Here is a 21,942-nt window from a genome sequence, read left to right on the forward strand (position 1 = left end):
ACTTGTTTGAGGTGCTGGGCAGATCTTAGAGAGAGAGAGAGAGAGAAAGAGAGGATACTGTTCTTAACAGTTACAAGGAGAATGTTTTGGAAATCGACCAAGAGAGGTCATGAAAGTTACAGAGTGGAAGGTTTTGGAAATCGACCGAGAGACGACATGAAGGTTGCCACCGAAGCAGGCTTTGGAAAAAGGTTCTGAAAGGATAAAAAATAAGAACAAAGAACAATACAGCACAGGAACAAGCCCTTCATACCCCCAACCCTGTACAGGTCATGATACCACCCTTGACCAAAACCCTCTGCACTTCCCAATGCTGTATCCCTCTATACCCATCCAATCAATGTATTTGTCAAGAATGTCCCTAACAGAAGGAAAAGTGCTTTGTTAAATGCAAATATTGCCTTTGCCTGTCTGTGTAAGTGGAACGAGAGCTGCATTTTTATTTTAACAGGAATGAGTATGTTCAGGGTAGGATACCACATGTAATCTGTTATTGTTAGGTTGAAATTTAAAAGTTTAAATATTGTTTCGTTTTCTTCTGTTTTCATAAAGTTTGTTTATAAAATAACCAGCCCTATTTCTTATACTGTCACTTCTGGAACGAATCAATCTTTCCGCACCATCTTAAAACTTAAAAAAGTAATGGCTCTTCTTCAGCCTCTTAGCAACTGTTGAGAGTTGACAAAGTGTCCATAATAAGGACTCCCTCAGCTCTTTGCCTTGCCGACCAAACTGCCGAGCCATTTGTATTCCAGACTTCTCATCACTACAGTCAGCATGTTTACCGTGAAGGGTGCGGTCACGCCCACCATCTTCCCTCCTCCAATCCCCCTCACTGGACTATCGGCCTGAGACTTCTTTCCAGCAGGTTTCTTTGACAAGATTTTTTGACATAATTCTGTCAGCAATTCTTTACAGTTTGGCAGGCTGGGTTTGACCACAAAAATCCCCTGAATACTGGGCAAAAAAGATTGAAAATACAGGACTCTGGCGAGAGCTACCTTTTGTGCGACTTGCCCCGATTAAATTTTTAAAAGATTATGTTGGAACATGCAAGCTGAAAAAACCTAAGCTACTTTAGATGATTCTTTAGTAATAAACAGATGGGTTAATAAAAGGTCAGTAGAATCATGGAATTGAATAGTGGTAAATTGACCAAAGATGGATGCTCGCCGCAGGCGAAAACATGGAATAAAACAAAGCAAATTGTGTAGAGTATGGGAACCACAAGGTCAGTTATAACTTTGTTGAAATATTGTAAACAGGAAAAGGCGAACCAGTATCTCTACTAAGTCTAAATTAATGGGTGCTTCACAGGAACCATTAACCATCAAGGATTCCATATGTCTCTAGTTTAAAATCATGTCCCTTTGTGCTGCAATAGCTGTGCCTGATAATAGTCCTAATAGTCAAAATAGATGATGTAATGGGTCAGAAGATAGAAACTTGCATAAGCAGGACAGTTGTGTACATGGCATCTCCATACTTGGGTAATGGGATTTGGGTATTGTTACGATGATGGAGATAACGTGGGAGTCAGACATGGAATAAGTGGACTTTAAAACATGTCTTTCTTCTATTGTGTAATTTGGTTAATTGTGTTGTATGGTTTTGTTTATTCTGAAAAATGTTAATAAATAAATATATTTTTAAAATCTATGCTGTCTGCCTGCCAAGGGGCCAGTCTATGATTGTGCCATTCTGTGATTCTACCTCTCGGTCTGTCTGGAGGTTGGTCTGGGTGCTGAGAAACAGCAGCTTAAAGTTACACACACTGAAGGTGATACCAGTGAGCACAGCAGGGCAGGCAAAGGATTGCAGCTGGAAAAAGAACTCAAATCTCTCTATTGAACAACAAGACACCTAAACCGAAGAATTAACTGTTTGCCAGCAGAAGCCAACTGTACCGAAATCCATTTCTCCCGGCTGCAACACATCATCACCTGCTTCTCGCAATTCATGGACCGTTCCATAACTCTCTTTAAATTTATTTCTAATCCGTATGAATGTGGATGCATGTGTATTACCATTTCTCCTTAACCCATTAGTAGTTAATAAACGCACTCTATCTTAACTCAAGAAAGCCTGGTTAAATTGCCTCTTGTTTACACCGAACTGCTGGGTCTGTAAAAGATACCCATGGGAAGGGGAACATTGTTAGATTAAACCTTTGTTGCTACCAGCAGAGAATGGGTTGATTAAAGACATGGAGCCAATTACACCCCCCTCAGCTGAGTTTGTGACACTTAGTGGGTATCCCAACCAGGTCAGTGACAAATCGAAGGGTCAATAACTTTTGGGGAACCCCACCTGGGGTTGGACACCACAGTATTAACCAGTGACTGATTTAGTATGGCTCATTCATTCTTGAACTGTAGTAAGGTTACAAAAAGGTTTTTTTTAGGTGTGTGCACGAGAGTTCAATTGATCTACAGCCATTTAGCATTTATCAATGTCTATAAATGCTGTGTAAGACTGTATTTTGAAGAACACTATGAAGACCATGCTCGAAAATAATGAAAATTCAAAGTCTTCTGTAGTTATTCTCTACACACAGAGAGATCAGATTCAGAAGATCATGCTCTGCAGCTTTTCAAAGATGTAAGGTCCTTTTGGGGGCAGCACATAGATCCAGTCACCAAAAGGGTATTTGTGGTTGGCAATATTAGGGGTATCGCGGTACCTAGGTGGGATATACCTGATACTGTAGTATGAGTGGTAGAACCTGCCTGCTGGTTCCGCCCAGCAGGCGGAGCATAAGAGTCTGTGTTTCACCCACAGCAGTCATTCTGTACCGGAGCTGCTGGGGTAACTACTTGTTCATTAAAGCCTTCAATTGGACTACAATCTCGCTTCAGTAGTGATTGATCGTGCATCAATTTAATGAACTAGAATTGAAGAATGGCTGCTCTCCGCATCAAGCCAGTGTGTCTACAAATCAACCCCCATGCGGCAAATGCAGCAGCAACTTTTAAACATTGGCTGGCATATTTCAACGGGTACATCAGGACGGCCCTGACTACCCCCACGGAGGAACAGAAAATGCAAGTCCTCCACTCAAGGGTGAGCCCAGAAATCTACATGCTTATCGAAGACGTGGACGGTTTCGAGGACGCAATGACTTTGTTAAAAGAGCACTATGTCCACACTGTTTTTTGGGATGCTTTTGTTGTGGGCATGCTGTCCTCTAAAATCCGCCAGCGACTGCTGGAAAATGACACGCTCGGGCTTAAAGAGGCACAGAAACTTGCGCACTCCCAAGATGTAGCCTCCCGCAATGCCCAGACCTACGTTCCCATGGACAGGGTGGACCCCACCCGTGGCCGATTCCAAAGCACCCCTAAATTCCCCACAGGCTTGTGCAGTGCGGCAGCCAGAAAACCCCGGGAGGGGGCCCGATACAATTTTTGTGGGCAAAACAAACACCCCCGGCAACACTGCCCGGCCCGATCCGCAATCTGCAAGGGCTGCGGGAAGAAGGAGCACCTCGTGACAGTATGCCAGGCCCGGTCGGCCGCCGCTGTCTCGCCAGGCGAACCGGGCCCGCTGCCATTCCTCTCCTCACAGGCCATGTGCGATTCATGGGGGCAGCCATCTTGGATGACGTCTCAGGACCCCGACTCGGCTGGCCATGTATCGCCTGATGAGATCTCCCAGCCAGCCATGTGCAATTCATGGGGGCAGCCATCTTGGATGACGTCTCACGGCCCCAACTCGGGAGTCCGTGTATCGCCCGGCGAGGTCTCTCAGCTTCTGCCACAACTTGCCTCAGTGACACTGGACCAGTCTCGGCCCCGAACGCTTTCAACCACTACGACTTGGTACTCATCAATGGGCACAAGACATCCTGCTTGATCGACTCTGGGAGCACGGAGAGCTTTATCCATCCCAATACGGTAAGACACTGCTCCCTCGCTGTACACCCGATGAAACAAAAGATCTCCCTGGCCTCTGGGTCCCACTCTGTGGAGATCCGGGGGTACTGCATAGCCAACCTCACGGTCCAGGGTGTAGAGTTCAATAACTTCCAACTCTACGTCCTCCCCCATCTCTGCGCTGCCACACTCCTGGGACTGGACTTCCAGTGTAACCTGCAAAGTTTCACGTTCAAATTCGGCGGCCCCGTACCCCCCCTCACTGTCTGCGGCCTCGCGACCCTCAAGGTCGACCCGCCTTCCCTGTTTGCAAACCTTACAGCGACTGCAAACCCGTCACCACCAGGAGAAGACGGTACAGTGCCCTGGACCGGATCTTCATTCGGTCGGATGTCCAACTGTTACTAAAGGAAGGCATTATCGAGGCCAGCAACAGCCCCTGGAGAGCTCAAGTGGTGGTTGTAAAGACCGGGGAGAAACATAGGATGGTCATAGACTACAGTCAGACCATCAACAGGTATACGCAGCTCGACGCGAACCCTCTCCTCCGCATATCTGAAATGGTCAACCAGATAGTGCAATACAAGGTTTTCTCCACAGCAGACCTTAAATCAGCCTACCACCAGCTCCCTATTCGCCCGGACAACCGCAAGTACACTGCATTCGAAGCAGATGGGCCGCTCTACCACTTTCTAAGGGTTCCCTTTGGTGTCACAAATGGGGTCTCGGTCTTCCAACGGGAGATGGACCGAATGGTTGACCGGTACGGTCTGCGGGCCACGATCCCATACCTCGACAATGTCACCATCTGCGGCCATGACCAGCAGGACCACGACACCAACCTCCGCAAATTCCTCCACACCGCAAAAATCCTTATCTTAACCGATAACAAGGACAAATGTGTGTTTAGCACCGATCGCCTAGCCATCCTCAGCTACGTAGTGCATGATGGAGTCATAGGCCCAGATCTCGACCGCATGTGCCCCCTCATGGAGTTTCCCCTGCCCCACTGCCCCAAGGCCCTGAAACGTTGCCTGGGCTTCTTTTCTTATTACGCCCATTGGGTCCCCAATTATGCGGACAAGGCCTGCCCACTAATACAGTCCACGGTTTTTCCCTATCGGCAGAGGCCCACCAGGCTTTCAGTCACATCAAAGCAGACATCGCCATGGCGACGATGCACGCAATCGATGAGTCCCTCCCCTTCCAGGTCGAGAGCGATGCATCAGACATAGCTCTGGCTTCCACCCTCAATCAGGTGTGCAGACCCGTGGCCTTCTTTTCACGCATCCTCCATGCCTCAGAAATCCGCCATTCCTCTGTCGAGAAGAAGGCCCAAGCCATCGTCGAAGCTGTGCAGCATTGGAGGCATTACCTGGCTGGCAGGAGATTCACTCTCCTCACTGACCAATGGTCGGTAGCCTTCATGTTTGACAATGCACAGCGGGGCAAAATTAAGAATGATAAGATCTTACGGTGGAGGATCGAGCTCTACACCTATAATTACGAGATCTTGTATTGTCCCGGGAAGCTCAACGAGCCTCCTGATGCCCTGTCCCGCGGCACTTGTGCCAGTGTAGAAGTAGACCGACTCCGGACCCTCCATGACAACCTCTGCCACCCGGGGGTCACCCAGTTCTTCCACTTTGTTAAAACCTGCAATCTGCCCTACTCCATCGAGGTGATCAGGGCCATAACCAGAAATTGCCAAATCTGCGCGGAGTGCAAGCTGCATTTCTACAGGCCAGAGAAAGCACACCTGGTGAAGGTTTCCCGCCCCTTTGAATGCCTCAGCGTGGATTTCAAAGGGCCCCTTCCCTCCACCGACAGCAACACGTATTTCTTAAACATGATTGATGAGTATTCCCGGTTCCCTTTTGCCATCCCCTGTCCCAACATGACGGCTGCCACCATCATTGAAGCCCTCCACAGCACCTTTACCCTGTTCGGTTTCCCCGCCTACATCCATAGCGATAGGGGGTCATCCTTCATGAGTGACGAGCTGCGTCAATTCCTGCTCAGCAGAACGACCATTTACAAACCATGGGGAAATGGGCAGGTAGAGAGGGAGAATGGGACAGTCTGGAAGGCCGTCCGACTGGCCCTCTGGTCCAAGAATCTCCCAGTGTCCCGATGGCAGGAGGTCCTCCCCGATGCACTTCATTCCATCCAATCACTACTGTGCACTACTACCAACGAAACACCTCATGAATGTCTCCTTGCCTTCTCTAGGAAGTCCTCCTCGGGGACCTCACTCCCAACATGGCTGGAAGCCCCTGGACCCGTCCTACTCCGCAAACACGTACGGGCCCACAAGTCGGACCCACTGGTCGAGAGGGCACATCTCCTCCATGCTAACCCCCAGTACGCCTATGTGACGCTCCCTGACAGCCGACAAGACATGATCCCCCTCCGGGATCTGGCCCCCGCTGGATCCCACCCTCACCCCTCCCCCCCCCCCCCCCACCAACCCCAACCATTGTTTCACCAGCGCACACCACCGCAGCCCCCTTCCCAGGAGGATCCATCCTCCCACTGGCCCCATCCGGATGCGATGAAGCTGAAGACGAAATGCTCCCAGAGCCCCGGATGCCCGAGCCGACGCCAGCATCACCGCCGGGACTGCGACGATCGCAGAGGACGACCAGGGCCCCCGACCGGCTGATAGTTTCATTGTAAATTGAACTTGTAAATAATTGTCTGTAAATATGTGTATTGCATGTAAAGGCACCAAAGGGTACCGCTATAACCTCTACCACTGTAAAAGCAAGGCCACCACCCCCGCCGGGCTCCTTTTTAAACAGGGGGTGAATGTGGTAGGCTATATTAGGATTATCGCGGTACCTAGGTGGGATGTACCTTATACTGTAGTATGAGTGGTAGAACCTGCCTGCTGGTTCCGCCCAGCAGGCGGAGCATAAGAGTCTGTGTTTCACTCACAGCAGTCATTTCTGTACCGGAGCTGCTGGGGTAACTACTTGTTCATTAAAGCCTTCAATTGGACGACAATCTCGCTTCAGTGGTGATTGATCGTGCATCAGTACTCAAATTATATCTTCTGTTTATCTCAGGTGTATTACAAAAATCTGCCTGGTTATTCTCCAGGCTAAAAACACACACACACCTTGAAGAACAACTTAAAATACAGAAACTGAACCTTCTAATGCAGATTGGGCAGAATAGGCCAAAATTACATGTTTCAATGAGATCTCCTTTCATTCTTCTTAAACTCTAGAGAATTATAGACTCAATTTTCTCAACCTCTCCATAAGACCACAAGATATTGGAGCAGAATTGGACCATTCGGCCCATCGCGTATGCTCCGCCATTCAATCTTGGCTGATATGTTCCTCATCCCTTTTTCCTGCCTTCCCGCCATAACCCCTGATCTCTTTATTAATCAAGAAATCCCATTATTAATTAAGAACACCAAATTTGTGCTTGAGGTGCTGTTACCTACAGGGCTACAGACCAAGAGCTGTAAGGTGGAATTAGACAGAATAGATCTTTCTTAAAATACAAAACATAAGAACTTCCCAACTCTCTATCTTCTGTCCATCAGCCAGTCTTCTGTCCAAGTTAGTAAATTACCCCTAACCCCATGTGACCTAACCTTGGGGTTAATCTTCTGTGCGGCACCTTATCAAATGCGTTCCGGAAGTCCAGATATACTACATCTACAGCATCCCCATTATCCACTTGGCTTGTTACATCTTCGCAGAATCATAGAATCCCTACAGTGCAGAAGGAGACCATTTTGGCCCATCGAGTCTGCACCAACCTTTTGAAAGTACACCCTACCTAGGCCCAAACCCCTACCATATCCCCATAACCTTAGCTAGGGGCAATGTGGCATAGCCAATCCACCTAACCTGCACATCTTTGGACTGTGGGAGGAAACCAAAACATCTGGAGGAAACCCACACAGACACAGGAAGAATGTGCAAACTCCACACAGTCACCCGAGGTCAGAATCAAACTCGAGTCTCTGGCGCTGTGAGGCAGCAATGCTAATCACTGTGCCACTCTAGAAAATTAGTTAAACATCCTTCTTAAAACCATGCTGACTCTGATGGATTGCATTTTGACTTTCCAAATGTCCTGATATTACTTCCTTAATAATTGATTCTAACAATTTCCCAACAACAGATGTTAAACTAACTGGTCTATAATTTTCCACATTCTGCCTCCTCCCTTTTTGAATAAACATCAGCATTTTTCCAATCCACTGGAACCTTTCCCATGTCCAGGGAATTTTGGAATATTACAACCAATGAATGCACTATCTCCACTGCCACTCCCTTCATTAACCTAGGATGTAGGCCACCAAGCCCAGGGGACTTGTCTGCCCTCAATCTCAATAGTTTATTGAGTACTTTTTCCCTATTGTTGCTGATTGTTCTAAGTTCCATCTATTACCTCTGAATTACCCATTCCTAGCCTCCACCCTGAAAACTGAGGCAACATATTGATTTAGTGTCTCCGCCATTTCTGTGTCCCCCATTATTAACTCTCCCATTTCATCTTCCAAGGGACCAACATTCACTTTAGCGACTCGCTTTCCTTTTATGTACTTAAAGATGCTTTTGCTGTCCTTTTTGATAGTTTGCGCTAGCTTTCCTTCGTAGTTTTCCTAGCCTTTTTATTACTTTTTTTAGTAACCTTTTGTTTATGTTTGAAAGTGTCCCAATCTCCCAGCCTGCTCTCATCATAGGACAACCCCCTCATCCCAGGGACTAATCTGGCGAACCTTCGCTGTACCGCCTCCAATGCAAGGATATCCTTTCTTAAATGTGAAAACATAAAACTGCACACACTACTCCAGAGACCGGAGGCAATTTTGTTTTCTTGATGTTATTGGCTACAGTCACTGCCATTCATCCAAGTTCCCGCCCATTGAAATTGAACAGCAAATGGGTGTGCGCTGCAGAAATGGCAGTGGTAACCGTGATTTCATTGAATCAGTGTTTTACCATTCCCTGGCTGCTTTATAATCTGATCAAACTGCGAGACATGGCTGATCATGTTTAGCTCTGGAATGCCAACCGTGGCCGACCAGAGCCCTGAGAGTCCCCTTTAAAAAAAACATTTGAGGCACAGTCTTTTAAAGACAAATAATCTGCAGTCTGGTTGTAACCTGAACAATTCCCACCGTTGACAGCAGGAGAACGGGATTGTTTTAACCGACTGACCTTGTCACTGGTTATTGGACCACATGATGTGGGTTCAACCCCCAAAAAAACACACACAATTTACCCTTCAGCTGTGACGCTCCAGCACTTGAAACAAGGCTATCCCCGAGGCGTGTCTATGAACGTTTCCACTATTTTTGAAGAAGTTTCTTTTCATGTTTGTGCTACGTGGCAATGGATTTCACAGCATTAAAAACCCTCCTGTCTGGCTTTCGGTGCTAGCTCTTTGACTAGGTGACGCAGGTGTCGGCTTACAGGTGTGTTAACCAATCCGCCTCAAGTTCTCCATCTCCTATTAAAGAACTCATTAGGAACCACTGAATCATTTCCCCTTTCACTGCAGGAGAGCTGGCAGATTTGGTGAAGATGTCAGATTGCATGCAGTTGCTGTAGACGCCTGTCTGCTGCTTGGGGGACGCCGAGATGCTTCGTTTACTGCTAGAATCAGCCAGTAACCTCCCTGCTTCAAAATTTGGGACACCGGACCCAATAGCGACGGTCACTTTTAAAGGTGAGTGTGTTAATATGTAACCGAACTATGCATACACCAAACATCCATTTTTTTAAAAACTAACGGCACATCGTACAAATAGAGCTTGGCCGAGTGAAACCTGTTTATGATTCCATTACAATCGTTGGAAATTGTTTGGTATTTTAATGGTTGATGAATTGCAGATGTATGGTGAACCCTCAGTCGTCCACCCCAACGCTCCTTTACGCTTCCACATGATCGATGTTTCTGCTTTGGACATATCAGAACTTTTTAACTAAATCATCGCTGTCCCATTTATATTCCACCCAAGCCTCCTTTAATGCAAATGCAGCACCGAAGCCTGTGTTGCCTAAGGTGTGGTCATTTTTTTTAAGAGCTCGGAAAACAACTGCTGAAGTTAGTTCTTGCGGGGTGACTCACCCCCTTCCTTTTGAGAATGACTGCATTTGAAGTCCGACGTTACCTTGGAGATGGCTTATTTTAATGCTGAAATTATTTTGCTCACTTCTAACCCTTGTGTTTTCATAACGTTTTACAGATGTTTACAAAACTTTCCACTTCTCGGAGCTCATAATTTGCCCAACTTCTTCCGGTTAACTATAATTTGCCCAACTTCCTCTGGTTAACTAAATATGGTCAATGTTGGTTACAAAAAATATTTGTATGTAGTGCATATCAAGCCATAAAGGAACTCCGGCAGAGAAACTTGTGTCCCAGTTGGAGTAAACCTCCCGAATTTACTGTAGGCCCCCATGGCTATTCTCTCCTATCCCCTACTGTGTGCACAAGCAGGAATCTACCAGTTGTAACAAGATAAAGGTATATATCCTATTGAGGACTGGGATTGGCATTTCGCTGAGTTTTTTGTTGGTGACGGGATAGAACAATTGTATACATAACAAAAATGGACACCTTTTACTTGTTGCCCTTGAACTGCAGAGCTGTGGTTCCTGGCTGGTACTGAGGAGCTCTAGCTGGTTGCTGCTATTGGGCTCTGTCCCAGTTGGGGAAAGTTTGATTCCTGTTTTTTTTTTGCTGCTCAGCAACCCCCTGCTGGAACTGCTGTGGGAATATGAACTGAAAGTAGGATGGGATCTGGCTGTGATAACCTCCTCTGCCTGCCACCCACCCACTGCGTTGGGGGACACAACTGAATTGTCAGCTGTTGAGTTATGGTGAGGGGTGGGTGTGGGAGAGGAGAGAGGGTAATGAGCAAATGCCCAAAGCTTTACCAAAGAGTTGATGTCTTTAGAAGGAAGCTAGAAAATTGGAAGAAGAAGTATCCGAGGGTTTTGTTTCAATCTGATAAAATGTGTCCAATTTCTGATTATCAACTTTCAAAACCAAAATGAAGACATGTTTCTTCAGGAATGTTTGTGGGTAGCTGTGTATGAACCACCCTTGGTTATATCTTTCAGTATTCACAGACTTCTGATGCCTTGTAAAATTAAGATGCAATAGCTTGATGAATAACCAGTGTCTGTTTTATTTTGGTGTTTCTCTTGACAGTATATTCATTGTAATCTTGTATAAACATAATTTTGCAATTGTTGACACCATTTCCATAAGCCTATCCCATAAACCAAACACTTCTCGAAATATTGTTAGCTATATTTGTGAACACCCTAGTTATGCAACTAGTTTAGTGTATAAATTGCAACTGCCCCACCCCATCCCTCACAAACCTGGTCACCCTCCTCTCAAATCCTAGATTTGACCCTAATGGTTCTCATCGCGGTATGTATCCATCCAGCTCTTCCGTCAACTTGGAGCTGCAACAGTTTTCAGTATCTTGAAGCACATCAGTCATTGTAAAAGTTGAGCTTATCAGCTGCAATCTCTGAATGTTTGACATTGACAACTTCAATGCAATCCGGTCGGGCATGTAACTGGCAAGTCACTCATCACTGTCCAAAATGAGTTCCCACCCTGCTCTCTTTTAAAATAATTGAAAACTGAACATATTTTTCAGCGAAGTTTAAGCCACTTGCAGGGGTATTAATTATATCTATATTTTTAAAATACTGAATTTAGTTTGTACACTTGTCACAAACACTTTCTTCCTCTTTTTGCATTTAATTGGACCAGAATGCCATCCTTGTGTAGACCTGGGAGAGAGAAAAGCTGTCTAGTTTAATTGGTGTTCATTTATTTCCAGAGTATCATGGTGAACTATAGGTCTAGTCTGTTTAATTTGCAGTCTTGTGCTCAACATGTGAGCAGTATGATGTTTGTTAATTTTGAGGTACTAAGTAGTATCTTGCTGATTACCGATGCTTCAGGGTGATTCAGTGTGTCACAATGTTGAGTGAGAACAGCTGAGATTAACAATTGAAGTGGTTATTTTATGATTCAGATCCATGTTTTTTTATAGAACAAGCTTAAACAGGAAGAAGATTTTTGGAAAAAAATTGATGTAACTTGGGTCAGATGGTAGCACCTTCCAGTTTTTTTTTCCAGACTCTCGTGGTACATCTTGTGCCAATTTTATTCAGCTGACCCCCCAGTCACAGTGGGTGTCGTCATTCCTTATGGACTGTCTGTGGAGGCTTTCTTTTGAATAAACACAACAATTTAACAATTATCTGTTTATTATTAAACAAAGCTCCCCTTTATTTCCACACCTTTGCCCTCTGAAAATCCCAGAAAACACTCCTACAACAATATACTTCCTATTGGAACTAGTCTAGTGTCATCCTCTAGTCAACAATTACAAATATATTAGGTCTCAGCCTTCGTCTGCCATTAAGAATGATGGATTTTTATTTCACACCGCTACATTATGAATTTTTAGAAATATAGATTGTGCAGGAAATATTGAACCTTTAAATTTCTGATCTAATAATCTGTAGATTCAGCAATACTTTTACACATTCCTGAGCAGAAGGTAGAATATAATTTAAAATAAAGGAAATGGAAAGAATTAAAATAGGAAATTCACTATGGCACATTGTGAAATGTAAATTTGTGTCTGCAAAGGAGTTAATCATAATCATCGTAGATTCCCTACAGTGCAGAAGGAGGCCATTTGGCCCATCGAGTCTGCATCGTCCTGCCGAAAGAGCACTCTACCTGGGTCCACACCCTCACCCTATCCTACTCAATGGCAATGGCCAATCCACTTAACGGATTGTGGGAGGAAACCGGAGCACCCGGAGGAAACCCACACAGACACTGAGAGAAAGTGCAAACTCCACACAGTCACCCAAGGCTGGAATTGAACCTAGATCCCTGGAGCTGAGGTATCAGGGTTTTTCCAACTCTGGGTGGGTCGTGGAATTCCTGATCATGAGAGAAATGCCCAACAGCCATGACCGGCTTTTAGGTTGAGAATATCAGTTGCCCGTGCATGCATGCCCCGTGTTCAGGCCCTGTGCCCAGCGGGGCAGACCGCCACCTCCTGACATCAGGGCACTGTCCCAGTACAGGCTACTCTTGATGTCAATAGGTTGTCTGCAGAGTTCCTGTCAGAAGTGACGGCAGAGAGCAGGTCACATGCCTGGTATGTACACTGATGTCACACGGTGCGTGCTTTGGGCGTGAAATCACAGAGAAAAGCGATTCTTCCATATTTTTAGCTGCCTGCAAACAAGCAATAGGGCTGTGTGAAGATGGATTATTTTCTAATGAAGAGAGGGTCAGAAACACACAGGCCAGGATCTCACAACTGAATCTGCTGTAGAGAGCTTCTCGGGAGAATCCATGGCATGATAAAGCAGTGCTGGTGTGAGCTCCAGGGCCTCTGATGAACAGCCCGTTAAGCAGAAACTGAAAGCAGAATAGAGATGATTTCTTGAGGTGTGGCTTTATTAATTAAGCCAATGCAAATCAGGATGCAAAGCCCATTAATGTTATATGAAGGGAAGTACTTGCAAACGAGTTTAAAAACCCTCCAAGGCATTTGAAGACTCCGCGTGTCAAGTTTGCAGACTTGTAACATTGAATGACAAAGCAAGTGAGATTGTGAGGACCAAGCAGGCTCACCTGTCGCATTAAAGGTAAGTGAAAATGGTGGGTCGTGAAGGTCGGCTGGCTGGTAAAAGTTGGTCCCGGGGGGGAAAGAAGTTTGAAAAAGACTGCTTTGGAGTTTATTGGTCATCGTTTATTGCCCATAATTGACATGTGATTTCTAGGATCTTTTTTTATGTAATCTTTTGCAGCATCTTGCCAGTTTTAATTTAGCTGGACTGTTAAATTATCTTTGGTAGTGTAATTGCAATGGCACAATCTACAAACACACATCTACCTTTGAGTTAGCATTTCCTAGAAGTCTATCCTGATCTTTATCAATCTAATCCTTCACAAATTATTAAGCACATGGCAACATGTAAAATGCTACAGGTGGTTCTGGTACAGTTCTTGGCCTGGCTGTAAAATATTTATTTCCCTTATCCAATCTATTCCATATGACTCGGAGTATTGCTTATCCTAGGAACTCCAGTTCCCACTTGGTAGGCCACCTAAGAATGAATGAAACTACTTATTGTTTGGCACCTTCACATTAAATGTGCCAAATTGTGTTGACACCTGTTTCCATACTGGAATGTGAAGTAAATATTGTAATTGGCATGCAAATAGACTTCTCCTTTTTAGTCTGTTTCCAAAGCACTAATCAAGGGCACTAGAATGACTTGAGTAAGATGAATATATTGGAATGATGGTCAAATTCAGACCATTTTAATATTTTTATTTTCTGGTAATCTTTCAAAACATTGGCTTGCTCTACATTTAAGTAACATGCAAGAGACTTCCAAGGGGTGGCCATGAGCTGATTGGCTGCACACCAGATGGCTCCTGCTTTGATGTTAGCCCTTTCTACCCAGTTTAATAGGTGCTTTGGTGAAAAAAGTGCAAAATATTTGGAGGGAGTTGGTTTCTTCTCGAGTGGAATGTCGGTGGGTTACAACACCCAGCCAGGCGAGGAAAGCATTTGCCTAAGAGGTGGAGGATCTGTGTCGTCAGAAACAAAGTACAAAGTCTGGAACATCTTCATCGCCTACCCTATTATTTCAGGCTTGGATGATAGAGGGTGTTTACGCACCATCAGCTAGACATGCAAGAGGATTGATCCAAGGCATTTTTTTTTTTTTTTGAGGAAGCAGTATCTCCTCTTCCCGTGACTTTGGAATGGGTAGAGAAACATTCTCTACCCATTTGGAGTCAAAAGGGCCGTATCTGACCACAGCGACCAGGTCATGCCGTTGGAGTCGGAGGTGGCCGTGTTTGGAGAGGGAGAGGCCTGGTGAAGGTGGATGATACAGAGCATCGGTCCAAGCAGCAGACTTTAGAACATATGACCACCAGAGGGTGGAGGGGATGAGTCCACTCATGGGACTGCCAGAGGGTGGAGGGAATGAGTGCCATGGATTTTGTTGAGGAGGTGGTTTTCAAGAAGCCCCCTGGAGGTGGAGCAAGCCCACCGGTTGTTGCGATGGATGCAGAGGGTTGGGGAGCTGTTGCAGAGGGTTATCGTCTGTTGCATGTGTTTTAAGAAGAGATTCTGAGGTGGGCAAAGTTGACGTGAGATTGTAGTTGGGAGGGTCTGTGAATTACCCTCTCCCAAAGGCTGACTCTGGCCAAGGGGTGGGCATGTTTTAGCGGGGCCAAAATGGTGCCCTTTTGCAGCAAACTCTGACTTTCAAGGGCAGAGAATATTATTTTACAATGCTGAAGGACGCAATTAACTTTGTCAGGGAGTATGGGTGGGGAATGGCTAATATTGGGCATTCTTTTGGTTTTGATAAGTATGTACAGGTTTATAAAGTTGTCGGTCTATGCACGTGTCGGTCTTTGTTATGGTTGATTTTGGGTGCTGGTTGCGAGGCCTATGTTTAATCCTCCTGCGGAATATGGGGGTTCTGGAGCGAGAGGACAGAGGGAAGAGCAAGTGGTGGTAGTGCCTTTCCGAAGGGTGAAGCTGGGGAGAGGGGTGGCTTGGGTGTTAGGGTGAGGTTCTTGGTGTAGATCTCCAGGTGGGAGCTGCCATGCTAGCAGGGATGCGAGTAAACTGAAGCAGTGGGGGAGGGGCCTGCAGCAGGTAAATAGAAGCAGTGGTGGGGAGAGGCCTGCAGTGGGCAGCCAGGGAAGGGCTGGTTGGAGGGGTGATGTTGAGCGGATTGGGGGAGGGGAAAATGTACTGGTGACTTTGTGGCTCGGCTTAGGCGAGAGGGGAGGGGATGGCCATTTTAGGTAGGTCTGGCGGTCGAGAGAGTTCCGTGTCAGGTTGGAATTGTGGCCCTTAACAAATGCGGGGGGGGTGTGGTGTGTGCACGTGAGAGTTGAAGTGGGTTGAGCCCAGAAACCCTTGTCGAGGTTCGTTGCGGCACTCCTGGCAGATCGGTTCTGTGAGAAGGTGGCCACAGTGATTGAGGGGCTCTGTGGAGTTCGACCAAAGTGGTGCACCATGCAACATCAAAGGCAGTGATCCAGGGGAGGTTGTATCCTATAAGAACCACGGGGGCAAGGTTGAGAGGGCGCGGAGACAGAGTTTGGTGGATAATATGGTGGAACTGGACCAACGGTACTCGGTAGCCCTGATGGGGAAGGCGATGAGCTTGGTTGCTCGAGGGGAGTTTTTTGAGTCTGGCAAAGAGTTGAGGTACTAGAGTGTAGAGAGAAGTCCAGTGGCAAAGAGTTGAGGTATTCCCAGGGGAGGAGTGCTAATTTGCCATTCAAGTTGACCAAAACAAGGTTTCAGTATTTGGGAATTCAGGTGACCATTATGCACAAGTGTAACTTGGTCAGGCTGGAAGAGGGGGCAAAAGGGGATCTGAAGGCTGCCTGACCACTAACTTAGCGGAGAGGGTGCAAGCCATAAAAATGAACATTCTCCCGAGGTTCTTATTTGCAGTCCCTTTTGATATTCCTTACTTCGGCATTCATTTTGAGTTAATCTTGAGAAATTGTATGGGCAGGCAAGATATCAAGAATTCGGAGGGCCTTTCTTACGGTGGGGACAGCGGATGGGGGGGCCGACTGCTGTATTACTATAATGTGAAGAAGGTGCAACAGTGGTGGGGGCAGGGTGGGTGGGACCAGATTGGTTACAGGTGGAGAAGGTCTCCTGTGTGGGGGCGTGCAGGAACCATGGTGACAGCCTCTCTCTTCCCCCCCCCCCCCCCCCCCCCCTCTGTCTCCCTGGTTAGGTACACCAATAGCCCAGTCATGGTGTTGCCCCTAAAGGTATGGAACCAGCTGAGGGGGCCCTTTTGCGGTGAGGTATGGAACCAGCTGAGGAGGCTATCTGTACTGGCCCCCACATGCAGGAATCATGTTGGCATAGAGAAGGGGGTCGAATAGGTAAAGGATATGTTTGTGGAGGGAGATTCACGAGACTGGAAGAGTTGCAGGAGAAATACCAGCTGCTAAGGTGGAGTGAATTCGGGTACATTGTTCGGGACTTGGGATGCAAGGTGCTACCGTCTTTCCCTTAGTTGCCAAGGCGGGGTGGCATGGAGTGAAATTATGCATCGGGTTAATTAGACATCATCCTGTGCCATGATGAGCCTGATACAGTTTAAGGTGGTGCACAGGAACCATATGATTTGGGCTCGTATGAGTGAGTGGGTTCTTCCCCGAGGTGGAGAACAAATGAGAGGAAAGGAGGGGGATGATGTTGTGCCTTTCACCACTCTGTCCACCAGCGAATTCTAATGGGGCAGCTCCAAGTTCACTCTTGGAGGGTCAGAAGAGGGATTTTATGTAAGATCGAGGCTCATTTTGTCTCTTTTTCAAGGGTTTGTTTGTCGGCAGCGAGGGGGAGGGGGAGGGGGGGGGGGCGGTTGGTTGCTTGCTGGGGTCGAGTTCATTTTTTAAAAATAAACATTTTATTGAGGTATTTTAGGTTTTACAACAAAATAAGCAATGTACATGGATTTACAAACATAGTGCAAAAGCCGTCCTCCTCCCTTCCAGGTCCCACCTTTATTAACCCTCTACTCTAAGCTAAACTAACCCTCCCTTCTGCTGACGATTAATTTTCCCCACAGAAGTCGACGAACGGTTGCCACCTCCGGGCAAACCCTAACATTGACCCTCTCGTGGCGAACTTGATTTTCTCCAAACCGAGAAAGCGAGCCATGTCAGAAAGCCAGGTCTCTGACTTCGGGGGCTGTGTGTCCCTCCATGCCAACAATGTCCATCTCCAGGCTACCAGGGAAGCAAAGGCCAGAACGTCTGCCTCTTTCTCCTCCTGGATTCCTGGATCTTCCGACACCACGAAAATCGCCATCTTTGGACTCGGTGCCACGCTTGTTTTAGCACCGTGGACATGACATCTGTAAACCCCTGCCAAAATCCCCTAAGTTTCGGACATGCCGAGAACATGTGGACATGGTTCGCTGGCCCTCCTGCACACTTTGCACACCTGTCTTCCACCCCAAAGAATCTGCTCATCCGGGCCACTCATGTGAGCCCGGTGAACGACCTTGAATTGTATCAGGCGGAGTCTGGCACATGTTGCAGATACGTTGACTCCATTCAATGCGTCCGCCCATAGACCATCCTCTCTCTCTCCTCCCAACTCCTCTTCCCACTTGCGCTTCAGCTCCTCAGTCTGAGTCTCCTCTGACCCCATCAGTGCCTTGTAAATGTCAGAGACGCTCCCTTCTCCCACCCACCCTCTTCAAACTACCCTGTCTTGTATCCCCCTTGGTGGTAGGAGTGGGAAGGTTGAAACCTGTCTACGTAGGAAGTCCCGCACCTGCAGGTACCTGAATTTGTTTCCCCTCGCCAATCCAAACTTCTCCTCCAGTGTGCTCAAACTCCGAAAGCTCCCCTTTATAAACATATCCCCCATCCTCTCAATCCCTGCTCTCTGCCATCTCTGAAGCCCCCCGTCCATACTTCCCGGGGCAAACTGGTGATTATTACAGATTGGAGACCAAACCGGTGCTCCCACATGTCTCCTCCATTGCCTCCAGACTCTCAGGGCCGCCACCACCACTGGGCTGGTGGAGTATCGTACCAGCGGGAACGGCAGAGGTGCCATTACCACGCCCCCAGACCGGTGCCCTTCAATGAAGCTGCGTCCATACGCTCCCATGCCGACCCCCCCCCCCCCCCATCACCCACTTCCAGATCATGGCTATATTTGTCGCCCAGTAGTAGTTACTAAAGTTTGGCAGGGCCAGCCCGCTCTCTCCCCTGCTCCGCTCAAGCATCCCCTTCCTTACTCGCGAGATCTTGCCTGCCCAGACAAAACCAGTGATCACTTTGTTGACCCATTTAAAGAAGGACTGCGGAATGAAGATGGGGAGACACTGAAACACAAACAGGAATCTCGGGAGGACCGTCATCTTCACCATCTGCACCCTCCCAGCTAGTGACTACGGGAGCAAGTCCCACCTTCGAAAATCATCCTTCATTTGGTCGTCTATTCGGGCCAGATTTAGTTTGAGCAGCTGATCCCATTCCCACGCCACTTGGATGCCCAGATACCTAAAGCTCCCCCTGCCTACTCAAAACAGCAGCTCCCCCAATCGCCTCTCCTGTCCCCCTCGCCTGGACCACAAACATCTCCCTTTTCCCCATATTTAGTTTATACCCTGAAAACCGGCCAAATTCCCCCAGAATCCTCATGATTTCTTCCATCCTCTCTATTGGGTCCGATGTGTACAGGAGCATGGCATGGCAGGTCGTCTGCGTAAAGTGAGACTCTGTGCCTCTTTCCCCCCCACCCCTCCGGACCAGCCCCTTGAAGGTCTCAGTGCAATTGCCAGCGGCTCTATGGCTAATGCGAACAACAGTGGGGAGAGGGGGCATCCCTCTCTCGTCCCCCCGATGCAGCCTAAAGTAGTCCGATGTTGTCCTATTCATCTGTACGTTCGCTACGGGAGCCTGATAGAGCAACCTGACCCAGTCAATAAAGCTCCGCTCAAATCCGAACCATCCCAGCACCTTCCACAGATATTCCCATTCTACTCGATCAAAGGCCTTCTCTGCATCCATTGCGACCACTACCTCCACCTCCCTACCTTCCGGGGGCATCCATGATCACGTTTAATAGCCTTCTTATATTGGCCACTGATACGCAATCAATACGCTTGAGTCCACGTGGAGTCATATCGATTCAGCTTTAATCAGATGGAACTGTACCCAGCAGCGAAGTTACAGAAGTGAAGGCTGCTGGGATGGCATTGGTTCTTAGCCCTGCCCTGAGAGGCAGGGTATATGTACATTGCCCAATGGTAGACCCCACGGTCTAGCCAATGGTTATTCCTCTCTCTGGTACCGCAATAACTGGTAATACTACAGCCTCCAACTACCTTCCCTTAAAACAAGCCCCCCTCTGGTCCTCCCCAATAACGTCCGGAACGCAATCCTCAATCCTGGAGGACAAAATTTTGGCCAGCAGTTTGGCGTCCACATTCAATAGGGATATCGGCCTGTAGGACCCACACAGCTCCGGGTTCTTGTCCCGCTTCTGGATCAGCAAAATCGTGGCCTATGACATCATCAGGGGCAGCCCCCTTGCCTCATTGAATGTCCTCACCAACAACGGTCCCACTATCCCAGAGAACTTTTTATAGAACTCCACTGGATACCCGTCCGGCCCCGGGGCTTTACCTGACTGCGTGGCCTTCAGACCCGGGGGCGGGGGGGTGAACTGGCCAGCTTTATTTATACTAGGAGTTTACTAATGGTTTCTCCGCCCCCCCCTCATTGGGGAAGCTTACCCCACAGGATTGTGGGATTGTCATTAGTCCCCAGCCAATGGTAAGTAGGCAGGTTATAACAGGCGTCTTTTGATTGATTTGTTAATTGGAATAAAACATTTTTTTAAAGTAACATTCAAATGTGACACACATGTTCAACTTTTTCCAGGTGAAAAGAAAAAAACCAAGTCAATTGATAATGAGTTGAATCCAGTATGGAATGAGGTAAGAGTGCTACACTAACCCATTTTTCTTTTTACTAAATAACAATCATATGGTAACAGATATTGCAGAGAGAAGGATATAATTGAGTCTTACAGTCCAGTAGGTTGTGTTGCTTAACTTGTTTGTTCTTCTATTGTGTCTGAACATCTTGGATCTAGTGCATTTTTAAATAAATCTCTCTTTCGCAATGTGCCAAGCAAACAATAGTCTTCTCAACTAAATTTCACGTTTGAGAAAAATCTGTATTGATTAATCCATCAGGGTTAAGTGCTGATTTAAATATTCCTACATTTCTACGTGTTTTCAGATAACCTTGCTGAGTAGATACTTAACAATTAAAGTTCCCCATTTGCCTTTCAAACATGTCAGTTACTCAGCATGTGTTAACATGGACATCATACAAAGCTTGTTAAATAATAGACATTGGGGATTGAGATTTGTTGACCATTTCCTTATTTCTTTGCGTACAGAAAATTGAATTTGATTTGAAGGGAGAGTCCCTAAATGCTTCTTCATCAATTGTCGTTGTGGTTAAGGACTATGAGACAATCGGAAAAGACAAGTATGTATTTTCTTGATTAATTTTGTGTATTTATTTCTAACATTGGAATTCTGCACTGCCAAACCTGCACTGGTGTTAATACGGAAATTGGCTAAAGTGTTATAATGTTGTTTTGTAGTACAAGGGCCAGGCATAGGAAGGGTTAATATGGGGCTGGGTGATGTAGACAAACACATGACCCAAGTCTAGAGTGCAGTCTTGTACTGGACAGATGTGTGTAACGACAACCATGAAGACAGCTGTTAGCTTCTAAGACTTTGCGCTCCTCTTCTTGAGGCCTACTGAACTAAACCCATCTTACAATAGTTTCTGGAAGTATCTTGTGTGGTGTGACATTCTTGACATAAATTCTGTATTGCATTTAGATTTATTGTCGCCTGTACACAGGTACAGTGAAAAGTATTGTTCAGCGTACAGCCCAGGCAGATCGTTCTATGTATGAAAAAAAAAATAGGATATATGATAAATACATGGACATCGGGTGAAGCATATGAAGTACACTGCTACCACAGTAGAGAAGATGCGTGGAGAGATCATAGGAGGGCCATTCAGGAGTCTGGTAACAGTGGGGGAGAAGCTGTTTTTGAATCTGTTCCTGCCCGATGGAAGAGAGAATTGCCTGGATGGGAGGGTGCCTTTGATTATGCTGCCTGTTTTCCCAAGGCAGCAGGGGATGTAGACTGAGTCAATAGATGGGAGGCGGGTTTGTGTGATGGACTGGGCTGTGTTCACGATTCTCTGTAGTTTCTTCCGTTCTTGGGTCAAACAGTTGCCATACCAGGCTGTGATACAGCCAGATAGGATGCTTTCTATGGTACAGCTGTAAAAATTGCTAAGAGTTAAACATGTCGAATTTCCTTAGTTTCCTGAGGAAGTAAAAGCACTGTTGTGCTTTCTTGGTCATAGCGTCAACGTGGGTGGACCAGGACAGATTGTTGAT

General features: G+C 46.7%; 2 protein-coding genes across 2 annotated transcripts in view; one reads left to right on the plus strand and one right to left on the minus strand.

Annotated features, from left to right (window-relative positions):
* The window catches only part of cep55l (centrosomal protein 55 like), a 118,421-nt gene extending 109,111 nt beyond the window's left edge, over positions 1–9,310 (minus strand). The window contains exon 1 of the mRNA XM_072479071.1: positions 9,132–9,310. The gene's annotated coding sequence lies outside the window, so the exon portion shown is untranslated. The remainder of the gene's footprint in view (positions 1–9,131) is intronic.
* A 75-nt stretch (positions 9,311–9,385) lies between these two features.
* Positions 9,386–21,942, plus strand: part of LOC140392299 (myoferlin-like) — a 309,204-nt gene continuing 296,647 nt past the window's right edge. The window contains exons 1-3 of the mRNA XM_072477615.1: positions 9,386–9,578; positions 20,385–20,440; positions 20,911–21,002. Of these exons, the coding sequence (XP_072333716.1) occupies positions 9,491–9,578; positions 20,385–20,440; positions 20,911–21,002 (236 nt within the window). The 5' untranslated portion in view covers positions 9,386–9,490. The remainder of the gene's footprint in view (positions 9,579–20,384; positions 20,441–20,910; positions 21,003–21,942) is intronic.

The sequence above is a fragment of the Scyliorhinus torazame genome, chromosome 16 (assembly GCF_047496885.1).
Source record: "Scyliorhinus torazame isolate Kashiwa2021f chromosome 16, sScyTor2.1, whole genome shotgun sequence".
Taxonomy (NCBI): Eukaryota; Metazoa; Chordata; class Chondrichthyes; order Carcharhiniformes; family Scyliorhinidae; genus Scyliorhinus; species Scyliorhinus torazame.